This window comes from Theobroma cacao, chromosome 10, assembly GCF_053813885.1.
Source record: "Theobroma cacao isolate CCN51 chromosome 10, ASM5381388v1, whole genome shotgun sequence".
In the NCBI taxonomy this organism is placed as follows: Eukaryota; Viridiplantae; Streptophyta; class Magnoliopsida; order Malvales; family Malvaceae; genus Theobroma; species Theobroma cacao.
In genome coordinates, this window is record NC_142648.1 from 3,476,511 (window position 1) to 3,501,230 (window position 24,720).

At 33.1% G+C, this 24,720-nt stretch overlaps 4 protein-coding genes and 1 long non-coding RNA gene across 9 annotated transcripts; 2 read left to right on the forward strand and 3 right to left on the reverse strand.

The window, feature by feature from the left end:
* Window positions 1-2,304: 2,304 nt before the first annotated feature.
* LOC18586299 (Nitrilase/cyanide hydratase and apolipoprotein N-acyltransferase family protein) lies at window positions 2,305-6,056 on the reverse strand. 2 transcript variants are annotated; one of them, XM_088802472.1, is made up of 10 exons: window positions 5,793-6,056; window positions 5,296-5,432; window positions 4,880-5,008; window positions 4,688-4,746; window positions 4,298-4,410; window positions 4,126-4,218; window positions 3,828-3,930; window positions 3,547-3,629; window positions 3,035-3,121; window positions 2,305-2,589 (listed from the first exon to the last, which is right to left on the reverse strand). In XM_088802472.1, exons 1-9 carry the CDS (start codon window positions 6,006-6,008, stop codon window positions 3,080-3,082), a joined length of 975 nt encoding a protein of 324 aa, XP_088658598.1. In that variant the 5' UTR covers window positions 6,009-6,056; the 3' UTR covers window positions 2,305-2,589; window positions 3,035-3,079. The 2 variants fall into 2 exon arrangements, with proteins under 2 accessions (XP_088658598.1, XP_017984109.2); XM_018128620.2 differs by lacking the exon at window positions 2,305-2,589 and having other exon boundaries at window positions 2,757-3,121; window positions 5,793-6,055.
* Window positions 6,057-8,102: 2,046 nt separating this feature from the next.
* Window positions 8,103-13,040, forward strand: LOC18586300 (Protein phosphatase 2C family protein). Of its 2 annotated transcripts, none has more exons than XM_007009576.3 (5): window positions 8,103-8,504; window positions 9,273-9,764; window positions 10,519-10,901; window positions 11,786-12,022; window positions 12,511-13,040. In XM_007009576.3, the coding sequence occupies exons 2-5, from the start codon at window positions 9,440-9,442 to the stop codon at window positions 12,718-12,720; spliced, it is 1,155 nt and encodes a 384-aa protein (XP_007009638.1). In that variant the 5' UTR covers window positions 8,103-8,504; window positions 9,273-9,439; the 3' UTR covers window positions 12,721-13,040. The 2 variants fall into 2 exon arrangements, with proteins under 2 accessions (XP_007009638.1, XP_007009637.1); XM_007009575.3 differs by having other exon boundaries at window positions 8,104-8,504; window positions 10,534-10,901.
* Window positions 13,041-13,815: 775 nt separating this feature from the next.
* Window positions 13,816-17,567, forward strand: GSTL2 (glutathione transferase lambda 2). 3 transcript variants are annotated; one of them, XM_007009583.3, is made up of 11 exons: window positions 13,990-14,141; window positions 14,400-14,474; window positions 14,638-14,698; window positions 15,102-15,168; window positions 15,394-15,480; window positions 15,842-15,940; window positions 16,019-16,118; window positions 16,197-16,273; window positions 16,419-16,526; window positions 17,158-17,238; window positions 17,316-17,567. In XM_007009583.3, exons 4-11 carry the CDS (start codon window positions 15,163-15,165, stop codon window positions 17,325-17,327), a joined length of 570 nt encoding a protein of 189 aa, XP_007009645.3. In that variant the 5' UTR covers window positions 13,990-14,141; window positions 14,400-14,474; window positions 14,638-14,698; window positions 15,102-15,162; the 3' UTR covers window positions 17,328-17,567. The 3 variants fall into 3 exon arrangements, with proteins under 3 accessions (XP_007009641.3, XP_088658599.1, XP_007009645.3); XM_007009579.3 differs by lacking the exons at window positions 13,990-14,141; window positions 15,102-15,168 and adding an exon at window positions 13,816-13,975; XM_088802473.1 differs by lacking the exons at window positions 13,990-14,141; window positions 15,102-15,168 and adding an exon at window positions 13,816-13,975 and having other exon boundaries at window positions 16,473-16,526.
* A 536-nt stretch (window positions 17,568-18,103) lies between these two features.
* Window positions 18,104-20,846, reverse strand: PGPS2 (phosphatidylglycerolphosphate synthase 2). The gene is made up of 7 exons (XM_007009587.3): window positions 20,489-20,846; window positions 19,658-19,755; window positions 19,487-19,537; window positions 19,237-19,350; window positions 19,096-19,152; window positions 18,926-19,011; window positions 18,104-18,807 (listed from the first exon to the last, which is right to left on the reverse strand). Exons 1-7 carry the CDS (start codon window positions 20,640-20,642, stop codon window positions 18,687-18,689), a joined length of 681 nt encoding a protein of 226 aa, XP_007009649.3. The 5' UTR covers window positions 20,643-20,846; the 3' UTR covers window positions 18,104-18,686.
* Window positions 20,847-21,399: 553 nt separating this feature from the next.
* Window positions 21,400-23,353, reverse strand: LOC18586303 (uncharacterized). The gene is made up of 3 exons (XR_001929738.2): window positions 23,185-23,353; window positions 23,043-23,109; window positions 21,400-21,609 (listed from the first exon to the last, which is right to left on the reverse strand). It is a non-coding gene; the product is annotated as an uncharacterized LOC18586303 (long non-coding RNA).
* Between the last annotated feature and the right edge of the window lie 1,367 nt (window positions 23,354-24,720).

Consider the following 24,720-nt stretch of genomic DNA (forward strand, 5'->3'; position numbering starts at 1 on the left):
TTTATGAGTTTTTTTAACATTATGTCTATTATTTTTTATGTTAGAAAACATTAGGACAGACTTTATAACTTAATTAATTTAAGATATTAATTTAAAAAAAAAATTATTTCGAGTGAAAGAAGTATTTATTTAATTAGTTATAAGATCTTATTTGATTTTAAATAAAAATACTATGATTTGATTGAACTTAATAAAAAATAAAAATTTATTTAAATTTTTTTGAATAATTTAGAAATTTTTTTAATTATTATATTTTAATTTAACCATGCAAAAAACATAATATAAAATAGATGTGAAAATAGTTGAAAATTAAGCAACGAAGCTATTAATTATAATTTGAAACAAAGAGGTTCTTCTTATATATGTTTCCTTCACCGTCTTATACAAAAATAATTAATTACTAATTCCCATTCAAGTTGGATTTGGTTTCCCAGAACTTATAAAACCCTCAGACAGCAATACGCCATTGCAGACGACAAGAGGAATTCATGAACCCTTCTTGCCCCTGAAAGCTCTGACCATGGCAATTCCTTTTGAGCTGATTTTTCTGATTTTCCTAGTAACGATTTTCACTTGCACAGTTCTGTCATGGGCTTTCGTAATCTTACGCCTACTACTAGATTCCTGCTGCCAGATGGCTCCTCCTGAAGGACGTCGACAGCCACCCCAAGACATCGAAACCGGGCCACCGAGCAACCCGCAGCCGCCCGTGTCTCGACCAATGCTGCTGTTCTCGTTCCAAGGCCGAGTTTCCAGGACTGCTCTGCTTTCCAGGAGTACTGTTCTTGTTGTATACAGCATGAATACTCAAGAAACAGGGGATCAAACCTACGATGTTTGTGCTATCTGCCTTGAAAAGTTCCACGACGGGGATCAATGTCGGGTTCTTTCCGGCTGTAAACATGTTTACCATAAATTTTGCATCGAGCGGTGGCTGGCGGAGGCTCAGAATTGCCCGGTTTGCCGTCTTTATATATAAGTGAAGCGGATGTGAATTGTATACTAGTTTATTTTAGGACGTAGAAGACATCAATTTTGATTAACATAATTTTTTTTAATTATTTTAAAAAATTTATATTTTTTATTATATTCAACTAAATTTTTATAAAAAAATAAAAAAAATTTAAAATTTTTTAAATAATTTAAAATTTGTTTAGATATTATATCTTTAATTTTTTGTTTATAGTATAATAATCAAAATCAAATCGGATGATTCGTCTAAATCTTCGAGTCATCGAAACCATAAGATCAATTTTTGTAACCATTTTAATAAATGTTGGATTAATAAAAATATTTTTAAATATAAACTATCGTTGTAAAAATTACAAAGAAAGTTAAGTTTATAATTTATTTTTATTTATAATTATATTTAAAGAAATATAAGTTATTATATGCAAAGGTTAAGTTGAATACAATTTTAAAATTATTCTGAAAAATCTTATTTAATGGATTTGGATCGATAAAAATTTCAATGAATAATTATTTTTACATATGCTGGATAAATTATTGTGTATTTCTTGAATCAAATATATAAATAATTTAATTACAAAATCAATCTAAATAAAAAATCGAGTAATCAATCAAACCAGTCGAACTCGTGAGAGCATTTAGCCATATGGACCCTTTATAGAAGAAGATTATTCCAGAAATATATATAATGTCAAAAACCAATAAATTTGCATGACTTGAGCTTTAGTGCATATATTTTTGTTTGAATAATTAATTTTTTATCAAATAAATTTTACTTTTTTTATTCGTGATTTCAATCTTTTCCATGTAACAATGATTTGTTTTTTTTTTTTAAATTAATATCTTATAATTAAGTTATGTTTTCAATAATGATTGCATGATTAATTTCATTCATTAAAATTATCATAATACTCTCAATTCATAAATTATATTTATATTTTCACACTTAAAAGGTATTTTACTAATTTTATTAAGTTATATTAACAATATAACTCCTTACGAGAACAAAAATTTATTCACATGATATTAATTAAGAAAAAAACTTATAAAATATTATGAAAAAATTTGAATTCACAGAAGGTATAGATAAAATCTATTCATTTATATTTGTTGATTTTGATTTTATTAAAATTTATTAGTTAAGAAACATTCACTAATTAAAATTTTTTTATTTATACAACAAAATTTATATAAATTTTTTTATTACCAAAAAATTACTACTAGAGGGATGCAGATTTTGATATCGAAATTTTTTGAAATACTATTATTAATTATTTTTTAAAGAAATTAAATAGTGATCTAAACTAAATTTATTATTATTTTGATGAATTATATAGAAAAATTATAAAATTACAACTTTCCAGGCTCAGCTAAAGCTGCTGCTACCGTTGCCAGCCTTACTTTCCAGGACTGTTATCGTCATATACAACAGCAACACCACTCAAGAAACTGGAGAAAACTACAATGCTGATTGTGCTATCTGCCTTGAAAAGTTTGAGGACGAGGATGAATGCAGGGTTCTTCCCCGCTGTAACCATACGTACCATAAGTTTTGCATCGAGCAGTGGCTGGCAGAGGCTCAGAATTGGCCCATTTGCCGGCTTTATGTATAAGTCATTCCTATCAGATTACAAGCAATCAAAAGGGAAAAAAGATAATAGTTTGTACAGATTCGAGTATATATAAAAGTAGGGATGTACATAAAATATTTTTTAGGACATATATGAGACCTATAGTAATCTTTCTTGAGAAAAGTCGAGGGAGAAAAGGAATTTGAACCTTGATCATAACCATAAAATTTGTGTTTTCTCAAATTTATCACATGTTTTTACATAAAAAGTTCTGATGATAATCAATGCAAGAAACTTGTAACAAGGAGAGTTGCAGAATACTGCTTAACTATAAGTATTCTTAAGATTTAAAAGAGTAACAAAGATGCATGAATAAATTATAACTAGTTCATTCACAAAAAGAACAAAGTATCATCCCTCCTGAGAAAAACAAGGGGTAGGCATCTTATTCTCACTTTTGAGTAGGTTCGGAATTCAATATGGCTTTGGCTTACATCTGTATGACAGTGGTTGCCAAAAAGCAGACCGTCCTTTGAAAATCATAGGGATGCAGGTCTCCAGAAGTCAAATGGTTTCCGATGCTGGAAAAAAAAAACGACAGTCAATGGTATAGCCAGCAAATCCTCTCGGACTGGCTTAACTACAAGCGCACAATGTAGATATAGTGCCAGCAAAAGCTACATGCATCTCTCTTATTGTGTTTGCTACACTACCATAATCTGTATAGGGCTGAACCCAGGCCAACTACTTAATAACAAGCACTATGTATCACCAGCTAGGTCCCCTTTCTACACTGGATGGAAGCACAAACTGTAAATTCATCCATGTATAGAAATATCTACAGGTCAAGCACATGGGCCTATTTGTAGATATTAGACCTACCAAGCGTCATGCTGGCATGGAAGTTTAAGGGACCATCCCACTGATTACAGCTAATAAAGTCTAAATACAGAGCCAGCAATGGCAATATTTTTAAGATCCTTAAGAGAAATAGATAGGAATTTACCTTAGCAATTGGCATCTTTGCCCTCACTGAATCAATCAATGAGAAATCAATATCAGCTACAGTAATCCCTGTTGATACTCGATCTGGAAAAAAAAAAAAGAACAAATTAATGTCGCTTACATTGCCACCATGTTTGGCCAAAACAAATGCCACTGAGTGCCCTGAAGCAATGAAACAGCAATTAATATTTAAACTTTTTATTCCTGGAGGAAGATAAACTGCTTGCTCCAATGAAATAACCGCATGATAATTGGATTACTAAAAGGGCAACTCCATCTAACCTGGTAATCGACCAACTACAGTGCCCCATGGATCAATTATTAGTGTTTCGCCATAGCTTTCTCTTTTCTCACTATGCTTTCCAGCTTGAGCAGAAGCTATGACCTAATAATGGATTCTTCTAGTCATTCTCAGAAAGGAAGTAGTAGATAACAAGTTGGAATTAAAAGATGGGCTCATCAATGAACTAAATTTGTCCTTAAACTACGTAGGAACAAAAGCTATATTGCCAATGGAGGAAACAATGAATTGTTTTAAAGGACAGATTAACAAAAAATGAGGTGGAAATGGATTCCATACATAGCACTGAGTCTCAATTGCACGGGCACGAAGAAGAATCTCCCAATGTGCCTGACCAGTAACTGTGGTGAAAGCTGCAGGAACCAATATGACCTAAAAACATAATCCATGGAGCAAGTTTCATGACATTGAAAAAACAACCATATTTGAAAGTTAAGAAGTCCAATTCTACCTGTGCCTCATGTTGGAACCTTAACTGCTGGTAAATTTCCGGGAATCTCAAATCATAGCAGACTGTCAAACCCAAACGACCAATAGGACTGTCTACTGCAGCAATATCCTTCCCTGAAAGCATGCTAATTTAGATTGATTAGATTTTGCAAGGGAAAGAGCTTTCTTTTGCAAAAGTAAATGGCTTTTCTACTCACAAGGCATGCTCTCATAAAAATGCTATCATCATAGTTTAAGCAAAATTATTAGAATTGCCTTTTTATGGATTTACAAGATGTCACAAGAAAAATCTATTTCAACGCTTTTATATATTCATCAGGAGCTATGGTGGGAACATTAAAAAATATGAGAAACATGCCAACGCTGTAACACAAGATGAGAAGGAGTTCACCTGGTTCTGTAAAACTGCTTTCCTTGTATACTGCTCCTCCAGGAACATCCACATCAAACCTTCCAGTAGAGGGAAAATATCAAGTCAATAAACCGAGAGCAACAGATACATGAGAGATATGCCATATCAAATTAGAGGAAGTTTAAAAAGGAAAAAAGAAATGTATCTCAGAGAAACTTATAACCATCTTACAAGTGTATCTTACTGTATGTGCTTCGAATGTTCCCAGCATCATCGATTATAACATGTGTATTCCGCAAGTGTGCATCATCATGCCCTTTCTCTTGGAAGCCTCCAAGGGACAACCAAATGCCAGATTCTCTGCATTCATGAGGTTAAATAAGTCGGATCTCAAGAGACGAAAAATTGTTAATAAGCACAGATAGTCCCAATCAAAGTAGTAAGAGGAAATTAAAAACAGTGGAGAGGGACCCTATTGACAGCCATGATTTCTGTTTTTTTTTATTCTTTTCTTCTCTAGAAGCAATAAGGTTCATGAAATATAATCAGTAAGCAGTGGAAGTAACAAAATTGCTGAACAATGGCATTAAATAAGGCATATAGGATAAACAAACCAAGAGTAAATAACACCAACCAAAAGTTACCACCTTGCTAAAGAGCAATATTTTTGCATAATAGGTCCATCCAAGGGTTCTGCAATCAAAAGACTATCCCCAGACTTGCTACCCACATAGGAGAAGTTCTCAGGCAAGCAAAGCATTTTAGCCCCAGCTGAAACTGCTTCCTTCACAATTAAAGAAAAATCCAAAAAATAAAAATAAAAATTCAGCCTAATATATCAAAACACCAAAATCTTACACTCTATCTGATTTGATTGCTGCTTTCTACTATTTACGCTTTGTTAGATTGTTACTTTTGCTACTTGCATTTCGAGGATTACTCTTTGCTTACCTTAATTGCGACTATAACGCAAACACAATTATTAAAAAGTAATTCATATTTTGATAAAATCGAATAAATCAATACTAAAAATTAATTCAAATCTCGATCATCGAAAGAAATCGTAAAGTAGAGCACAAATTTCATTCGAAGACTTCAAATTAAATTATACTTAAAAAATAAAAGATGAAGGAATTGACTTTACTTTGACGAGGCGAGAACAAGTGGCGAAATTGGAGGCGATGTCGTTGACAGAGGTCATCTGAGCGGCGGCGACTCGGACTGAGTTGGCTGCGGCCATGGCTGACTGGGCCCGTGCCTGTACCGTCGAGTAGTTGACGTAAGAGTTGACGTGGCTTGATCTGATTGGATGATAAAGAGGAGCGCCGTTAGGAGTGAAGTAGACACAACGATTTAACATAGTCCTTCGTTAATCTGCCAAATGTTAAAACGCAAGATTTTTGTCTCTCTTTTCTTCCCCCGAACTTTTAATTTCCTTTTTATTTATATTTTATTATTTTTTTCTTATCTAATTTTTACTTTTAAAAATTTAAAAAAAGTAAAAATTATGTTTAGACAAGAGCAAATAAAAATTAAGAAATGTAACCTTTCAGACAATAAAACGTAATATTTTACTTTTACATAAAATAATTATATTTTAATGTGTGTTACATTTTAATTAATTATTTATTTTCTCTTTCACTTTTTAATAATTTTGAAAAAGTAGATAATAAAAATATTAAATTTAATTTTAACCTATAGAATATAAATTTTGTAAAAGATTTTGGGTTTACTTTTAATAATCATGAGGAACCTTTAAAAAAAAGTAAAAATAAAATATAAATTTAAGATTAAATTCAAATTTATCACTGTTGTATTGATTTTGTTATCGTACTTCAATTTGGTTAAATTTTTACAAATATATTTTTAATTTTGTTAATTTTATTATATAAAGTAACATTATTAATGAAAATTCACTATATTAATAGGATATTTTGTAAAATACTTTTTATTCTTAAAATCAATGAAATTGAAAATATAGTAACAAAATGTACTATTTATAAATATTTCATTTTCGTTGTTTTATTTAAAAATTGATGAAATTAAAATATAATGATAAATTTTAATAAAATTAAAATACAATAAGAAAACTTAACAACGAGCCATAATATTCATAGTAATATGTTGCACTTGATTTGAAAGAGAATCTTAATTTAACTTTAAATAAAAGACCTGAAAAAATCTTTTTTTTTTGTTGTCTTAAAATTAAAATAAATAAATTAATAATAATAACAATAACTCATGGCACATGGGCTTGGCATGCAAATACAAAAAAAAATAAAAAAAAATAAATAGAATCTTGCATGGATAATAACATTGAGTAATTTATTCAATGATAAGTACATTAATTTAAAAAAAAAATCAAATTCTTTATTTTTTTAAAAAATAAAATAAAAATTACAATTGATAAAAGGGGGTTTAATGTGAATCATGGGATCCCTAGTTTTGTATCTTTGTTAGATGATAACTTAATTTTCAGAAATTGACTTATTTTGTCTTATAGTTTATGAAATTCTCCTAATTCTATCATCATTTTATTCATCAGGTTATGGAAAGAGAACCTCCTGCCATTTGGCAATCACCTTTAAGTGAATAATGCAAAGAGAAATCCAAGCATACGGAAACTTACCACCCACTTAATCTAATCAATTAATTAATTAATCTAATTGGTTATTAATAAAGATCATTACCTAAATTTGACCACCCAATTATTCTATAATTTGATTTTTTTTATTTTTTGTTTTTATAGGCCAAGATAGAACCTACCCTCAAATCTTTTGCCTTTTACTTTTTCTCCTAACTAAATGTCCAACACACAAATTTATTTACATAAAATCCTTATTTTTTTTATTAAGTATTAATGGTTGATTAATTTTTATTAATTAAAATATCACTTGTTACATGATATTAACGTGGAGAGTAAAAAATATCATATAATTATATTATCATCAATCATTATATGTTAATATGTTAAATTATTATCAATTATGACATTTTAATATATCATGTAAATATCATTTGATATAAAATAATAAATATAAAAATTAATTTAATTCAAAATATAAATATAAATACTTGATTCAATGTAATAAAGAAATAAATATTTATTTAAAAATTTTAAAATAATTTATAAATCTTTTTAAGTATAATATCAAATTTCATTTTTTATTTAATTCTGGTGATTGAATTGAAATTTAATAGATGATCAAATTCTTTTATCGCGAGAATAATAATTAATATTAATGAAATTTTATTTATAAATAAGGCATGGAAATGAAGAATAAGGAAGAAATTCCATTTAGTCTAAGTTTTGCTAAAAAAAGGGTGAATGCTAGATGAGCAAACCTTGCCTAAAATGTTGGTTTGTTGAAGGTCAAAGTCAAAACCCCCCCACAGCCAATAATTTAGAAAATAAAAACTGAAAAAAAAAATTCAAAGCCAAAAGGCCAAAACCATAAGCGAAAAACCCACAGAAAGGGGAAAAAGAAAAAATATATATAAATAAATATAGAAAGCCTCCTTGTTGTGATGGTTCCCAAAGCTCTAGATTTGTTTTGTTGAAATTTCTTCTTTTTTTTTGTTGGTTTTTCTTTTTATTTTTCTGTCTTAAATCTCTCTCCAAATCTACCTTTCAAATTTTCTTACACCCTTTTCTTCTGTTCTTTGTTTTGTTTTGTCTCAAAACGTTCTAAAAAAAATCTTCTCCATTCCCTCCCCACCCTTTTTGTTGTTGTCGTTGTTGTTTTCATTTGATTCTTTTGTTTACCCAATCCTTCAAAAATAATGGGTCTTTTGAGTCTTCTTGGACAGGCTTGTAACTGAAAAGATCATACGAAATTCTTCATTGTTTCATAAGGTATGCAAGAAGAAATTCTCTGTCGGATCTTCTTTCAATGATTATGTCATGTAGCTGTTTGTTTTTGTTTGATGTTTTTAAGGTGATGGGTGTCTAAAAATTTACATTTTATTTGAAGTTCCAATTATTATTATTTTTTTTGCAATTTCTAGAAATACCCATCATTTTGTTTCCATTTTAATGCATGTAAAGATTGGCAATGTGGAGTTTTGTCATTGTTTTGTTTGATGCTTTAAAGGCTCAGATTGATAGGTGTCTGAAAATTTTTAATTTTGTTCCAAATTTCATGTTTTTGTAATTTCTTTGGACTCAACCATCATTTTTTTTTTCTCATTTTAATGCATGTAGGGAGTCTTAATATGGAATTTTAGTCCTGGTTTTAAGTTCATCGATGCTGTACAAGTTGATTGGTGTCTGAATTTTTTTTTTAATTTTTTTCTTAGGTTCAAACTTTTTTAATTTCTAGACATGCCATCATTTCAGTTTTTTTTTGCCATTTTAATGCATTTAGATGTTGACAATATGGAATTCTAATCATAGAGTTTCTTGGTCGTAGATTTCAAGGGCATGTGTTTTGGTTTGTTGGATCTCCAAAGCATAAATGGATTGATGGTGTCTAAATTCTTTTTTCCCTGAATTCATTGCATTTCATGTGTTTAACCATTTCATGATGCCGTTCATAATGCCTGTCTTTAAGATTTGTCTAGAATTGTGCAGTTTATGGGATGAAAATGAAGGTTTTATAATTTTTTTATTGCAACTTTGCAGATTAATGTTGTCTGCATTTATATATGTGTCTTTGATTTCTGAAACTTCTGTTGCGGGTTGGGAAATTGAGCAGAAACCGGATCAAATACTTAGGGTCAATAGAGTTCCCAGTGTTGATTTTATGAACAAGCTGATTGCTGGGTCATTTGGGTGAGAATATGTAAGTTATGGTATCAGCATCATTAATGCGAATTGTGTCGCCCTGCTGGAGGCCTTCTGTTGAGGGTGAAAATTCTAGTAGAGGTGGGGATGCTAATGGTAGGGTTGATGGATTGTTGTGGTACAAAGATTCAGGACAACATGTTACTGGCGAGTTTTCAATGGCAGTAATTCAAGCAAACAATCTTTTGGAAGACCATAGCCAGCTTGAATCGGGTCCAATGAGCTCAGTTGAATCAGGGCCTCATGGGACATTTGTTGGAATTTATGATGGTCATGGAGGTCCAGAAGCTGCTAAGTTTATAACTGAACACCTTTTTGGTCATATCAAGAGTATGTTTTTTCTATCTCCTCTTTGCTGAATTGAATCTTAATCTGTTATTTTGTTGATTTAATTGGATACATTTTGATGTTTGATGAGTCACATCTTGGCTTGTTTCCATTGACTGTCTTGGAAAACTTCATATTTGATAGTCATAAGATATTTAAAGCTGGATCATTCACCTTAAAGGAGGACCAATGAGGTTGATGTAGGCATGTTTGATTGAGGCTGGAACTTCACAATTAAAGAAGATTTATATTTTATTGCAGTCATAAGTCAGATTTTGAATGGGGTTTGGTTACTGTTGGTGACATACATAGAGAATATTTTTACACATTGTAGAACAGGTTGGGAAGAATCTTATAAAATCGAGTGTGCTACGTTTTGCTTTGGAAGAAAGGAAGAAAATTTAGTTTTTGTGCAAATTCAAGAAATTAACAAGGACATCTGAATCTATAAGTTCCTGAAGTTTGTGCAATAGTCTTAAGTCATGCCACCTCACAGCAAAGATCTTGTAAGAGTTTTGAAAGTCAAGCATCAATATGTTTTTGGAGCTTGAGAATTCATCTATTCCTGCTCGTATGCTCCATTTCAACAATTTAGAGGCAATGCAAAATTTCTTATAATTTAGTGACAAATGTCAACTTTGGACTCCACTCTGAACCCTTGCTCCTACCTCACCGTAAACATCAAAATTTCTTTTCCCCTATCTAGTTCTAGTTTCTAAGTTTTGATAGCTAATGCATATTTTTACTGACTTGACAGCTATTAATGGTGCAGAGTTTACATCTGAGAATCATGGAATGTCAGCTGATGTAATCAACAAAGCATTTTTGGCAACCGAAGAGGATTTTCTTACTCTTGTCAAGAAGCAGTGGCTAAGTAAGCCACAAATTGCTTCTGTTGGTGCATGTTGTTTGGTAGGGATAATTTGTAGTGGACTGCTATACATTGCAAATGCAGGAGATTCTCGAGTGGTGTTAGGAAGACTGGAAAAAGCCTTTAAAGAGGTCAAAGCAGTTCAGTTATCATCTGAGCACAATGCAAGTGTGGAATCTGTGCGGGAGGAGTTGCGATCATTGCATCCTGATGATCCACAGATTGTGGTCCTGAAGCACAAGGTGTGGCGCGTGAAGGGTATAATACAGGTAATTATTGTGTTTTTTTCTTTAGAGTTTGGTGTTTCCATTACTGTTTCAAGAAACATTTGTTTTCAAGACATTGATGCAACCACTTTGAATTGATAAAAATTGGTGAATTACTTTCTCATTCCAAGTATCCTGCCTGTTTTGTAGAGTATATTTCAGTACATACCGACTTAATATTAGTCATTTGCCATTTTTACATGGTTCCAGAATTTTGAATATTTGTGTCATTTTATGTTTCTGTAGGAGCATTGCATTTGTCTTTATGTTTATTTTCTTAGTACACCATCATGGTGCTGTTTATAGTTCTTGCTTATAGACCCTCATGACAGATAGCAATCCTGATCCTATCTAATCCCTTTACCATCTAAGAAACAACTTCTGGAATTACTTATTCAGTTAATTATTCATTTATTTATATCTTTTCTATGGATTATACCAGAATCCCAGACTGTTCCCTTGTTTATAGCAACATTTGACATGAATACTTGTATGGGTTGAATAGTGCTGCCAGGAGAACCATCTTTAGGTTTTGATTAGTAATCATCGTAAAACTTACTTTGGGATGTAGAGGGATTTTATTAATAATGTTGAGGAAGGATAAAGTCAAGAATTACTAAGGAGCGCATGTTTTACCTGCTGAAGTGATCATTTTGTAGTCATCATGGGAATGATTTCCGGTTAATTAACAACTTAACTGATGTTTTGATATGTGAAACTTTATCTGAATATTATATTTTGAGAATCTAAAATTTTCATGACTTTTAAAGGAACTTTTCTGAGGAACTGCCATTTGAATTACTGTCTATCTGACAGAGAATTAGCATGATCTACACAAGCAGCTGTGCAAATTCGTAGTCCATTGACCAAACTTTGTTATGTGACAGATTTCAAGATCCATTGGTGATGCTTATCTAAAGAAGGCAGAATTCAACAAAGAACCTCTATTGCCAAAGTTTAGACTTCCAGAACCATTCCAAAAGCCAATCTTACAAGCTGAGCCAGCAATATTAGTGCAGAAACTCCATCCTGAAGATCAGTTTCTAATATTTGCATCAGATGGTCTATGGGAGCACCTTAGCAATCAGGAGGCGGTTAACGTGGTCAACACCTGTCCACGTAATGTAAGGTTTCTTTTGTGATTTTGTTTTGATGTATTTAAACTAGGTATGTTGTTGTAGTTGTGCTTATAATTGAGTTCTAAAATGATGGCTTTAATACTATCAGAACTAGCAGCCCTTCTGTTTTAGTTTTCTGGGTTGTAAGAACTCTGGACCTCTCACTTCCCCCACTTTCTAATCTTGTGATAAACAAATGAAGGTGATTGTTCAGTAGTGTAAATTCTTCTGTGTACAGTAAACTAGGTGTTTATTCCTGCAACCTAGAAAGTGGTTCCTTCTCCCAGAAGCAGCTGCTGCTGGCTTTTCCTACACTATGTAATTAGTGTAATTTTCAACATATTACTAAAGCAGAACGTGTTAAAGTTTTTCACTTTTTATTCTTTTCCCTACATACATGAGTTGTGTATCATGTTCACTTGGAACATAGAAGTCATCTTTTCTTATGATAATTAAGTTGCTTCAGGATATACTTACAAGAGATGATTACACAGGGTATTGCCAGGAGACTTGTCAAAGCTGCACTTCGTGAAGCAGCAAAGAAGAGGGAAATGAGATACTCAGATTTGAAGAAGATTGACCGCGGGGTGAGGAGACATTTTCATGATGATATAACAGTGGTTGTTTTGTTTCTGGATTCCCATCTGATAAGCCGCAGCTACTGGCGTGGACCCATGGTTTCAATCCGAGGTGGTGGTGGATAAATGGCAACTCCTAGTGCAACTGGGTCCTAGACCTGAAATCACATGCTGCGCGTTCTCTCCTTTTGTATCAAGAAAACTTTTTTCTTTTTCCTTTTAAAGAGAAGAAATTGAAAATGATTTTTTTTCCAATGTATAGCACGAAATCCAGGAACTTGTATCCCTAAAGCCATAAGAGAATTATCTATAGATGGTAGTTAACAGTTAGAGAGTGCCTAAAGAGAAATTGTCCTTGGAAGTTTGCTCTGGCGACTGACGCATGATAGCTGGAAAATTTATAAATTCATTTGACATCTATGGTATCCATCCATTTGCCTTAAGAATGGTACCAAATTTGCTATTAACTGTAATTACATGTTTGTTGTGGTTCAGTTCTTGCTTCCTAGTTTCATCTCTACGCCAAATCATATTACCAGATGATTGTACTATATATACTATTGCACAAGTTTATTGAAACTTGGACTCTCTGTAGGTCTGGTTGGTTTCAATAAAGGCACAGCTGCTTGAACCAGCCATGAGGGGTTTGGACAGATTTCTTTTGGCTCTTGTTTCTTGGAATATCAGAATATTAGTTGGTCTGCATCTTTAATCTGGTTCTCGTTCTAGCTCATAGTATCTGTATTTTCCGTTGTCCTACTCAGAAATCTCTTCATTTCCTGGGCAATAGTGGGAGTCAATACAACTTGAAACTCCTGCAAGTCCCTGTTCTTTCCAATTTTCTCCGTAACCAAATTACTGGTAAAACATTTTTCCCTACATTTTTTCTAACCAAAGTTTATCTACAAAACATTCCTTCTACACTCTGATTTACTATAAACAAGCCAATACTTGTGAGTTGAAGAAAGAAATTGCAATGGGTATTCTTTAAGTGGATATTTATGTATATCCAACTTGGTTATATAAACTTGATTATATAAGGTACGAGTATTTTATATAACTAAACGACAGAGTATCCGACCGACCAACACTTGCCCAAAACTGAAGACGTGGCAGCATTGAAAATAAGCTATGCCAGTGGCATTGGCCCTGGTTCCTCCTCGTCACGCTTGACGCGTTCACCAAATCATAAGACTCCGTTCTCCTCCAATCAAATAACAAGAATCTTACCCAGAAGCACTGGCTGATCTTCCTTTTATCGTGGCAGAAACTCTGCCCAAGTTCATGCAGTTCTGTCTTTTCCCTATCAAACTCACTTCTCTTTCTGTCCATTGCCTGCTACAAAGAAAGCTACAAGGATATCCCCAGCAATGGCAACTGGGTTTGTAATAAGTTTCAGCTTTCCTGTCCTGTAGAAAATCGTCCTTTTCTTTAATTAATGGTGTTTGTCACTCGTTCTTGTTTTGAGTTTTACAACAAAAAGAAAAATAAATGTACAGTTGAAGGGGAATTATATTGAATTCTGCCAAACTAACATTAGCTATAAAGTAAGAAAATTTTTTGCTTTCTGGGTTTCTGTTGTCAGGACTAATGAGTTTATCTCTAACTGCTAGCTGCAGTGGCAATCACCAGTTGAAAGGAAGTGAATTGGCTAGCTGTAATAGTAACTTAACAAAAAGAATATGGGTCTATAGTCTTTTCTTGTGTTGTTAGTACTTGTGTTCTAGCCATATTAATTGGTTTTAGAAACTTTGAACCTTGCAATTTCAGGATTGAAGTTTTCTTGTGTGTTACTCTGTTTGCAGAAGTGTTCGAGAGTTTCTTCCACCAGCTCTTGATTCTCATTCAGACCCACCTCCAATCTTTGATGGAACAACAAGGTTTGGGAAGAAAATTTGATTCACTTTATTTCAATTAGTTAAACAATTAGTGGGATTTTAGCAATCCGCAGTTGAGTTTGTTAGTTTATCTGTTTCAATGTGTGATTGTTAGATTTGTAATTAAGCATCTGGTTCTGATTTTTCCATTTGTAATATGTTGAAGGTTGTATATATCTTATACATGCCCGTATGCACAGCGAGTGTGGATTACCCGTAACTGTAAGGTTGTCTCCATAACTCTTCTCATCATCTGTGTTTTGCTTGATTTTATCCTTTGTTAAGTTGAAACTGGGGAAAGAAGGAAAATATGTTATATACTTGTTGTTAAGTGACTGGCCAATCTTTTAGCCAAATAATTTCTGTTTTCCTTTATGATCCCGCGTCCTTCTTCCCTCCCTCTCTCTAAGAAGAAAAGGCTCTGTTAAACAAGCTAGCAAACCTTAAACAAACTGCATATGATTCAAGAATTGGGTTTCATGTGCACCTGTTCCAGTTAACCAACAGTGGCTGAAATATTGAGTTAGATGCCTAATTTCTTCCAATATACCATGCTTTGTCCAAGCATCAGCTTTTCCTGCTACCTGCCACTTTTAAAGAGAGGACTTAATATATGACTGGATAACACAGGCCTTGAATTCCTTTTGGCCCTGGTCAGAACGTGACGAAAAGGCATACCCCCCTTCCTGCAATGCCAGTATGTATAAGAATTTCATGATTTAGTAGATAAGTCTCTAGTTTTAATTGGAAGGTCTTTGTATTCAATATTTCTTTCTTCTCTTCTCCAAGTTCCTATTGTTTCTCTGGATAGGGTTCAGGAATGTGGCAGTAGCTCTTTGCCAAAGCTAATTTTGCGTCATTTGATATTTTCTATCTAGAATTGAACATTTTTCCTTTTTGTTTTATATTTTTTGGGAAGCAGGGACTGCAGGATAAGATAAAATTGGTTCCAATTGATCTGAAGAACAGGCCTGCTTGGTACAAGCAGAAAGTGTACCCAGCTAACAAGGTGAGGCTATGTGTCTATGCAATATACTTGACGGGATGCCTGAACATATATTGTATAATATAAACATGTATTTGTCTTAAATATTAATTTATAAAGCAACTTTTAGTTTCATTCAATGACATTTCATTGAAGGAAAGTATTAATAGAACTGATATGGCATATGCTAAAACTGGTTTAAGAATTGAATTTTGCTATTATGACATACAGAAGGTCATCAGAATAATGAACTCAACAGGGTGATAGCAGTATATAGAGATTAAACATGAGATGCTGAAATACCTGGAAAATAATGTCAAATGACTGAGTACAAACATTCTGCAATTTTCTTTTCTGCACTAAGTTATATGGATGATCTATGTAGGTGCCAGCATTGGAACACAATAACGAAGTCAAAGGAGAGAGTCTCAACTTGATCAAGTATATAGATAGTCACTTTGAAGGGCCGTCACTTTTCCCTGATGTAAAATCTCAAAAATTCTTGATTAGTTGTTTCTCAGTACCGTAGTTTTCATTACATGCTCATTTCTCTATGTAACAGGATCCTGCCAAGAAAGAGTATGCAGAAGAGTTGTTCTCCTACATTGACTCATTCTACAAAACAGCGACTTCTTCATTCAAAGGAGATGGAAGCAAAGCTGGTGAGTCAAACACTTATTTCTCTTGATTTTTGAATCTGTAGCTGAACTTTTGTGAACCATTTCTGTAAACTGCACCAGGTGTCGCATTTGATTACATTGAAACAGCTCTTTCCAAGTTTGAGGATGGACCTTTCTTCCTTGGCCAGTTTAGTCTGGTAAGCGAAAATCTTGTCTGTCACAGAAACTGTATAATTGTTCTTCATCAAGTATCAGAAAGTAGAGTGTAAAACATTGGTTTCTTTTTCCAATGAACAAAGTCACATAACATATTACAAAAAAATAATCTCCTGTCATCTCCAGGTAGATATAGCTTATGCTCCATTCATTGAAAGAATTCACCCTTTTTTGTTGGAGGTGAAGAAGTATGACTTTACTCTTGGCAGGCCTAAACTGGCAACTTGGATTGAGGTAATGCCATAATTGCTTGATTTTCTTTCGTTTTTTTCATTGTGGCCTTACCACTCCCAAAATTTTATGACTACCATATCCAAGCATTTGGATTGCTGCTTCACGTTAAGGTCTTGTGGACATGAGCTTGATGATTGTAGCTTTGATTAACAATTTATTCACGTTCCGTTTGAATGATATTTTTCCTATTTGTTTTTTTTTTCCAACAGAAAATGAAATAAAACACTAAAGATAAATAAAATAGAGTAAAAAAGGATCCACGAAACGGAATCAATTTGTTCTCAAATTTATCTTTAGACAATTCGAAAATTTTGGCAAAAATCCAAACTTCAATCCGTTACTTTGATTTCACCCGACTGTATCGTTCAATGATAAGTACATATATCTGCTCATTCGAAAAGTTGAGTTCGAATTCCCTTAAACTATGATTTACCATTTTAGTATAGAAGCATGACATTAAAACACAGATATTATTATTATAGACTATGATTAACAGCAGCATCCTCTGCTGTGCAACCATTGAGAAATTACCCCTCCATGGTTCCAATAAGTTTTACTGATGAGTAGAAAATGTGTTCAACGCTGAAATTGCCTTCTGATCTCTATTGGCCTTCAATCTATCCTTTTGCAGGAGATGAACAAAAACGAGGCTTACACACAAACAAAGAGTGATCCAAAGGATCTTGTTCAGAGCTACAAAGAACGTTTCATGGTACTCCATTTGTTTAAAAGCTTAAGTAGTATTGGAAATTTTTCCACCCTTATTCTTCTGACTTGTTTCTTTTGCAGGCTCAGCTTTGAACACTGGGGATTCTCTGCTTGTCCTCACCATGAAAAGAAGAACTGAGTCTGTTATTGCCAAGATGGCTCCCCTGTTCATGCTGGGAATATAACTGGGTTGGAACAATTATGCAAAATGACCAATGAAATCCTACTAATAAGCACTCCCCTTGTTCTATTGAAAGGGTTGTTTCAGTTCTAAAGGTTTGCCTGCTGAGATGGGTAATAAATAGAGAAATATCAGTTGCTGTTTTTGCTCAATTGAACAGAGGATCTACCATTATCAACCCAAACAATAATGACCTTTACCTACATCTTCTATAGTTTTAGTTTTTCCTATATAACACCTGTGGTTTATTGAAAAAAATAAATCATAGAATGCTACGTGAAAAAAGTTTGAAACCAATCACAGGAAATGTAGGCGAAATTTTCCCTTAAAACAATGAAAGAAGCATGAAGTTTTCCCTTAAACAAGGAAAGAACTATTAACCAGAATAACAAGTCTCTCCTTTTGAAGATATATGCTTGTGCATCTGTTGTGTATGGCAGAAACTTGATGTGAATATCTGTAAAATCTAGTTATGCCAACAATCCAATCAGTTAAATGCATGAAGAAACATCACTCATGGCGTCTACTTACTATGGAGAGAAAGAGAGAGAGAGAGAACTACATCCAACTGCTTCCAAAGAAGAGGCTTCGTGCTCGGGAACCCCCGTGAGGGATACAATCTGCTCAATTCCCAGTGGTAGCACAACCCTACTGCATGCTGAATATTCAAAGACTATTTACAATGCTCTCATATCAATTTCATAATCAAATCATCATCATTAAACAGTGAGTTCATAAAAGGAGAACATGTAAGAAATTTTTGCTATAAATAAAATAATATGTCTCATATATGTATTATTACTTTTGTATAACTTCCGAGCAGCTACTTGATCAGTAATTGTCATTTACACGAGTACACTCCAATAGTTTCAGTAAGAGTTTCTTCATCTCTAGTTGCAAAAGCAAATTGTAGCGCAAAATGTGCTTCTGTTGGGACTCAACTCACTTTAAGCAGCCAGCATCCTCCACAAAAATAAAAGATACCATGTTCCAACATCTAAACCCTCTTCATCAATCGTGTTGACCCAAAAAATAACAGCCCACAAATATATTGATACTACCATCACCAACACTATTTAATTAGAAAGTAACTTCGATATGAGTGAACTTCAAAAAGCAAGGGCTTTCTCCTTAATCCACTTAAGTAAAGAACTCAGCTTCAATATGTGAAGACATTCATCAGAAAGGGACCAGAAGTAACATGAGAGATCAGCCGCAAACCGTCAGCAACAAAAGTACACAAGCCAATGCAACCCAGCAGATGAAGAAAACTACTTTATTAACACTTTCCATATCTTCCCCATATACACACCTAATGACATTACAGAAAGCCCCGCTGAAATATAAAGCAAAATAACACCTGAAGCTACGAAAATCCCAGGTTCTCCGAGGCTGCATACAAGAAAGAAAAAACAAAGAAAGTAACAGTCAGATACTAAAAGAATGATTAAACAAGGTTTGTTTGGACATTTATCATTTTCATGTCAGTTGAGGAAGCAATATAATAAACCTGCTATCTCGTGTAGCCAGAAGGATGGTTAATGCAGCCATCTGCGTGGCAGTTTTCCACTTCCCCAGATTATTTACTGCAACAGCCTGAAATATGCATCAAACCTATAGTATAAGCTACAAGAAAAACTCAATAAATTAGGTAGTTGATTGACATCCATGGGAACACACCTCTAAAAGCTTACTATTCTGAGAAGCAGCCCATTCCCTAACAGCTGACATGGTTATCTACAAATAGATTGCCAACTATTTGTAAGATATTGTAACTAATTCATACATGTATAGAAGAACGTCAACCATAGTATACATTACCTCCCTTCCAATAATGGCTATTGATGGTACAATCAGTAGCCATGGCACTTGCCCAAACACAGCAACATTCAAAGGTCTTGAACATAATAAGACCAAAGTAGCAGCAACCATAAGCTACATTCAACAGGCATGGGATCAGATGAAATGCTCAATGGTTCAGACAAGTTAACATGGAAACTTCAGCAATTAAACTGTATCAAATAAATAACTTATAAGATCAGACAAAAAACCAAAGGAAGAAAGAACAGACCTTATCAGCCACTGGATCCAAAAATGCACCAAAGACTGAATGTAACCTCATCTGAAAGACATCAAGATTTCAGTCAGAAAAATTAAATAGAGTGACTAAACTCTTACAAAACAAAAGGAAAAAGAAAGGCTTCCATTGTATTTCATCAACGGGTTGTAGTGGAAGGCATACCTTTCGAGCAATGTACCCATCAAGCCAATCAGTGATAGCAGCAGCAATAAAAATACTAGTTGTAGCAGTCCTTCCCCACCAACTATCAACATAAAAGGCTAAAGAGGAAAAAGCAAATCATATCATTAGTCTTAGCACAAAGTTTTCACATTGGCAAAGCAATTAGCAATTGCCAATAAGAATTCAATGGTACACCTATATGTAATAAAACATAGATTGCTTACACCATCTAAACCACATTGCATTGCAACCTCTCAACACTGATCATAATTCACTTGTGCCGAGATTTCAAATACATATAAAAGCTATAAATTTCCAAAATTATCACAGAGTTCTCATATTCTGACTCAAAAGACATCAAAATTACAAACAAAATACCCCAACATACACATAAGTCAGGCCCGAAGACAAGGAAATTGCAAACAAACCAGGCTGACATACACATAACCATAATGGCTGGACATGGTATGTCTCTCAAAGAGACATCAGAATCACAATATATGATCTATAACATACAAGCAACCCAGAAGAATGTGAAGGAAAAATCTTGAATAACTGATTATATCCAAACATTAAACAGATCAAAAACTTAAAGGTCCAAACTCCAAACCTCAGAGGAAGCAACAAATTCAAATGGCATTGTATTAAAATTGAAATATCAAATCGTCATTCTTATTATTATTAAAAATTTCAAATTAAATTCAATGGGAAAATGACTAGTATGTGATCTAACATCGGTAATATTCAATTAAAATATTGCTATAAAAAAAATTCCCAGCAAATAAAACAACCACATTGGATTAAAAAAAAGGGGAAAAAAGAAAACTCAACTGAAGATTAGCAGCGGCACGGCGGCGACACGGCCGAGGGTTAAAATAGTCGGCAACGTTAAAATTTTGGAAGACGAATTGTTAGAAGAAGACAACTTCGGCTGGTGGTCTTGCTGCTGTTGCATCAAGGGAGACGTTTTGGAATCCGAATCCATATCCGCGAGAATGCCGCCAGACCCCGAACCCGACCCGTTGAAGGCTCCTTTATTTTTTGCGGAGGAAGAGAAACAGGTGGGAGAGGCAAATCTAAAAAAAGGTAGGTTTTTATTGGGAAGGGGGATGCTAAATTGGGCCGAGGATGACGAGGGGTCTATTGTGCGCCGGGTTAGGTGGAGTGAGGGTGGAGCCCGGCTGTTGGTGGCGGTTATGGTTCGGACCCATTTGCTTGGTTTGACGCAGATTGAGGCTGCCATGCTCAGCTTCAGCCCTGCCATTTTGGGCTTGATTTTTATTTTTATTTATTTTTTTCTAAATATTTAAGGTTATTTATGATGGAGTCGATGATAACTGATGCGTTAGAGCTTCACATCGCTTCGAGTTTTGACCCCTTTGGAAGTTCTGCTACTGACCTTTATGTCTTTCGCCCTTTTCCCCTCTTTTTTTCTTTCTTTTTTTAATAAAATAAATAAATAAATTCTATGAATGCATAAATTCCATCTTAAAATTCTTGAACATAATTGATTCAATAAACATTGATAATTTTAAATAATTTATATTATTAAGAAAATATTACAACTTAATTTTCGAGTCATGACTGACGTAAGGGTCCAATGGGCTCAGCCCACTAAAACTAAGCAAACCTATTTATATAATCTTATACATTAATCTATATGTCTTTAAAATCTAAAATTCGTAATGTTCAAATATAATTCCCTTGAAAACAATTCATAAAACCCAATTATGTATTCATAATGGCATCATCAACGATAATATACATATATAGCTTGACAAATGAGTCTTAGCATTTCACATCAAGCATTCATATACACATAATTAGATATTAATCGTTAGCGGAGTGACTCTGGGCACAGTTGCTAACATTTAGTGTTATGATAAACCTACCGAGCAATGGATAGGGAGGAGCACCTTGTCCTAAGACCAGTCACCTTTAACTCATAAAACCTACAACATAAAATTTTAAAATGTGAGTATAAACCTAGTGAGTGAACATAAAAAGAGAACAAGTAACGTTAAGGAAGGTTTAGAAATCATGATGCATTTAAGTTAAAAAATAATGCAATTTACTTTATTTCTTATTAAAAACCTCTTATTCAAACCCTTAATTGTTTAATCACTTGATAATGAAGGATTCATGAACAACAAAGAAGTTGAAGAGTGAAAACTTTAGCAGAATTCAAGCAAGTCAAGCCTAATAAATTGATTCTCACCGCAACGAAAAGGCATTCTCGCTGCAATGAAATTCTGGCTAGATAAAATCTAAAAGATTTTCACTGCCACAAGGAAAATCCACTCATGCCACATTGTACATTAAATCAAGCACATTGACAATAATCAAGTTTTCTCAATATTCAATGCAGTCACATATTATTTTCATAACCTTTTCTATAACATATAAAAAACATATTCATGACATATATATATATATATATATATATACAAGCATGTATACAACCACCACTTTACCCAGCTCATGTGTATTCCACACCGCACATAGTCGGAGTCATCGTGTGCACCCCCACATCGCGCACAACTAATGCCATCATGTGCTCCCCCCACATCACGCACATGGCATATATCATCATCATCCTGTGCACCCCCACATCACGCACAACTAATGTCATCATGTGCTCTCCCCACATCGCGCACATGGCATATATCATCATCATTGTGTGCACCCCCACATCTCGCACAACTAATGCCATCATGTGCTCCCCCCACATCACACACATAGGTAATCTCATTATCCACACTCCCTCACCCTGTCATCACCGGCATGTGCAACCCTCACATTGCGCACATGCACGGTTATAATTATCACACAATATTAACTATCAGTACACAACATATATATATATATCAACATAATATGGGAGCACAAGGATTCATCATATTACACATTTATAATATATAACGTTTCATTAAAAGCTTATTCCCATGCAAATTTTAAGAAAAACCAGTAAAATAATTCAAGTGGTTCAATCAAGTATATAATCATTTATTTCAAAACATTTTAATGCAAGTTCACTCACCTTACGATAGCGGGATGTTATATCGCTATTAGTTTAGAGGTGTATCTAACTATTGCTACTTACCGGTCGCTCGTTATTTCCTCCAGCACGCTACCACAGTACACTACCTTTACTTTTATACTTCCTAGCAACAATTCAAATTCAATATCTTTAGTGTACCTCATTTCTACTTCTCTTTTTTCTTCAATCATGAATCCTTATTCAACTAACTTATATCTTGACACATTCTTTATCAAAGTGGCCTTCCAACCATACCCATGACATCACAATAATACTACATATGCATACAATCATTCTCACAATATTAAACCAATCATAAGCTTCAAATTGTAGCATTAAGCTTACCACTTGGTTTTAGCTTGAATTTCACATAACAAAATTCATAATTTTCTCACACCCATGGTCATCATAGCTGCCACAAAATGATTCACACATTATTTTTTCAAAAATTTAACTAACCATGAGTTTAAAACACAAAAACCCTTACCTTATGTTTCTTGAATCTTGAGACCCACTTGATATTTCTTCAATTACTCTTGAATCACTTACTACCCAAGTCTTTCACCTTTCTCTCATTTCTTTCATTAGCTGATTCTCTCTATTTTTCACTTCAATTGCATGGGAGTCAAGTGAAAATGTGGTGGAAGTATGAAAACGGCGTGGGAGGAAAGAGATGGAAAAGAAAAAATGACATCTTGAAGAGATAAGGATCAACCAAGGATAAGGATGAGGAGTTAAAGCTTCCTTTGGAAGCTTTGACCACTTTAATGATAAAATTATCATTTTACCCTCTAAGGTTTTCACATTTTTTAATTGTATCATCTTACAATCTTTTAATTTTAATTTCTTTTCATTATTTTCTTTTACACATGTACAAACGAAATATAAAGTTTTAACTCCAATGCGGTGTCCCCATAATATTTAAAATATTTATCTACTCGCGCTATCTTTATTTAATAAAGGCACGTGGACCCTATTAACGTCATTTTTCTTCGAAATTTCCTTGTTTGTCTTATCCCTCACTTAGATTGACCATATACCCCATTTTCATGAAAAATTATGATAATGAATAAAATATTAATATTTTAATATTATTTTTATTAATGAAATATTATTTTATTTTAAAATTTTTCACTTGTCTCCTTGGCACCTAAAACACCTTATTATACCTCGATTCACTTCCGAATTACCTTTTATCTCGCTAATTCATCATTAATAAAAATATTATTATTTTATTATTATTTCCTCGCGTGTGAAATATTTTATCTTAAAATATTTTTTTCACCTTTCATCACTTTTAAACATTCCAATTAACCTCAATTGGTATTCGATAAGTTTTATTAGCCACCATATTAAAGTACGGGATATTACAGAAAATTACTTGTAAAACTTTGACTTTACACTGGAAGAAGTAAGTGGTTTTTTTTTTTTTTTAAATTATCGTTCATAAGGGCGAGCAAAATTAAACTAAACCAATAATCCGATCAAATCAAATGTAATTTCAGTAAAATGATTCAATCTGATTGATTTATTAGATATATTGGTTTAAAAAGTTTGGTTCATTTGGTTTATTTAGTCGGTTGTCGGTCTTTAAATTTTTTTACTAAATCAACCAAAAAATTGAACTAACATTATATATATTTTAAATTTATATAAAATATGTAAAACTCTTGAATGCTAATTTGATAGCTTGTATGAATGGATATAATTATGTAAGTAAAATGACAAATGTTATATTTTTTATGTTTAAATTATTTGTATATTTTATAATTCTGAATGAAATTTATAAATTTTAATATTATAATTTGTAAAATATAAAAGTAATAAAATTTTTATTTCTTTAGTCTAAAATCAAACCCATCAAACCAATTCGATATGTTATCAGTTCAATCCCATTTTAAGTTTGATCGACTTTAGTTGATTTTCGAAAAATATTTGATTCATTTAATTTTTAATTATAACGGACCAAATGTACTAAACTGACAAATTGCTCACCCCTAATTATTCACATAAGTAAAATATG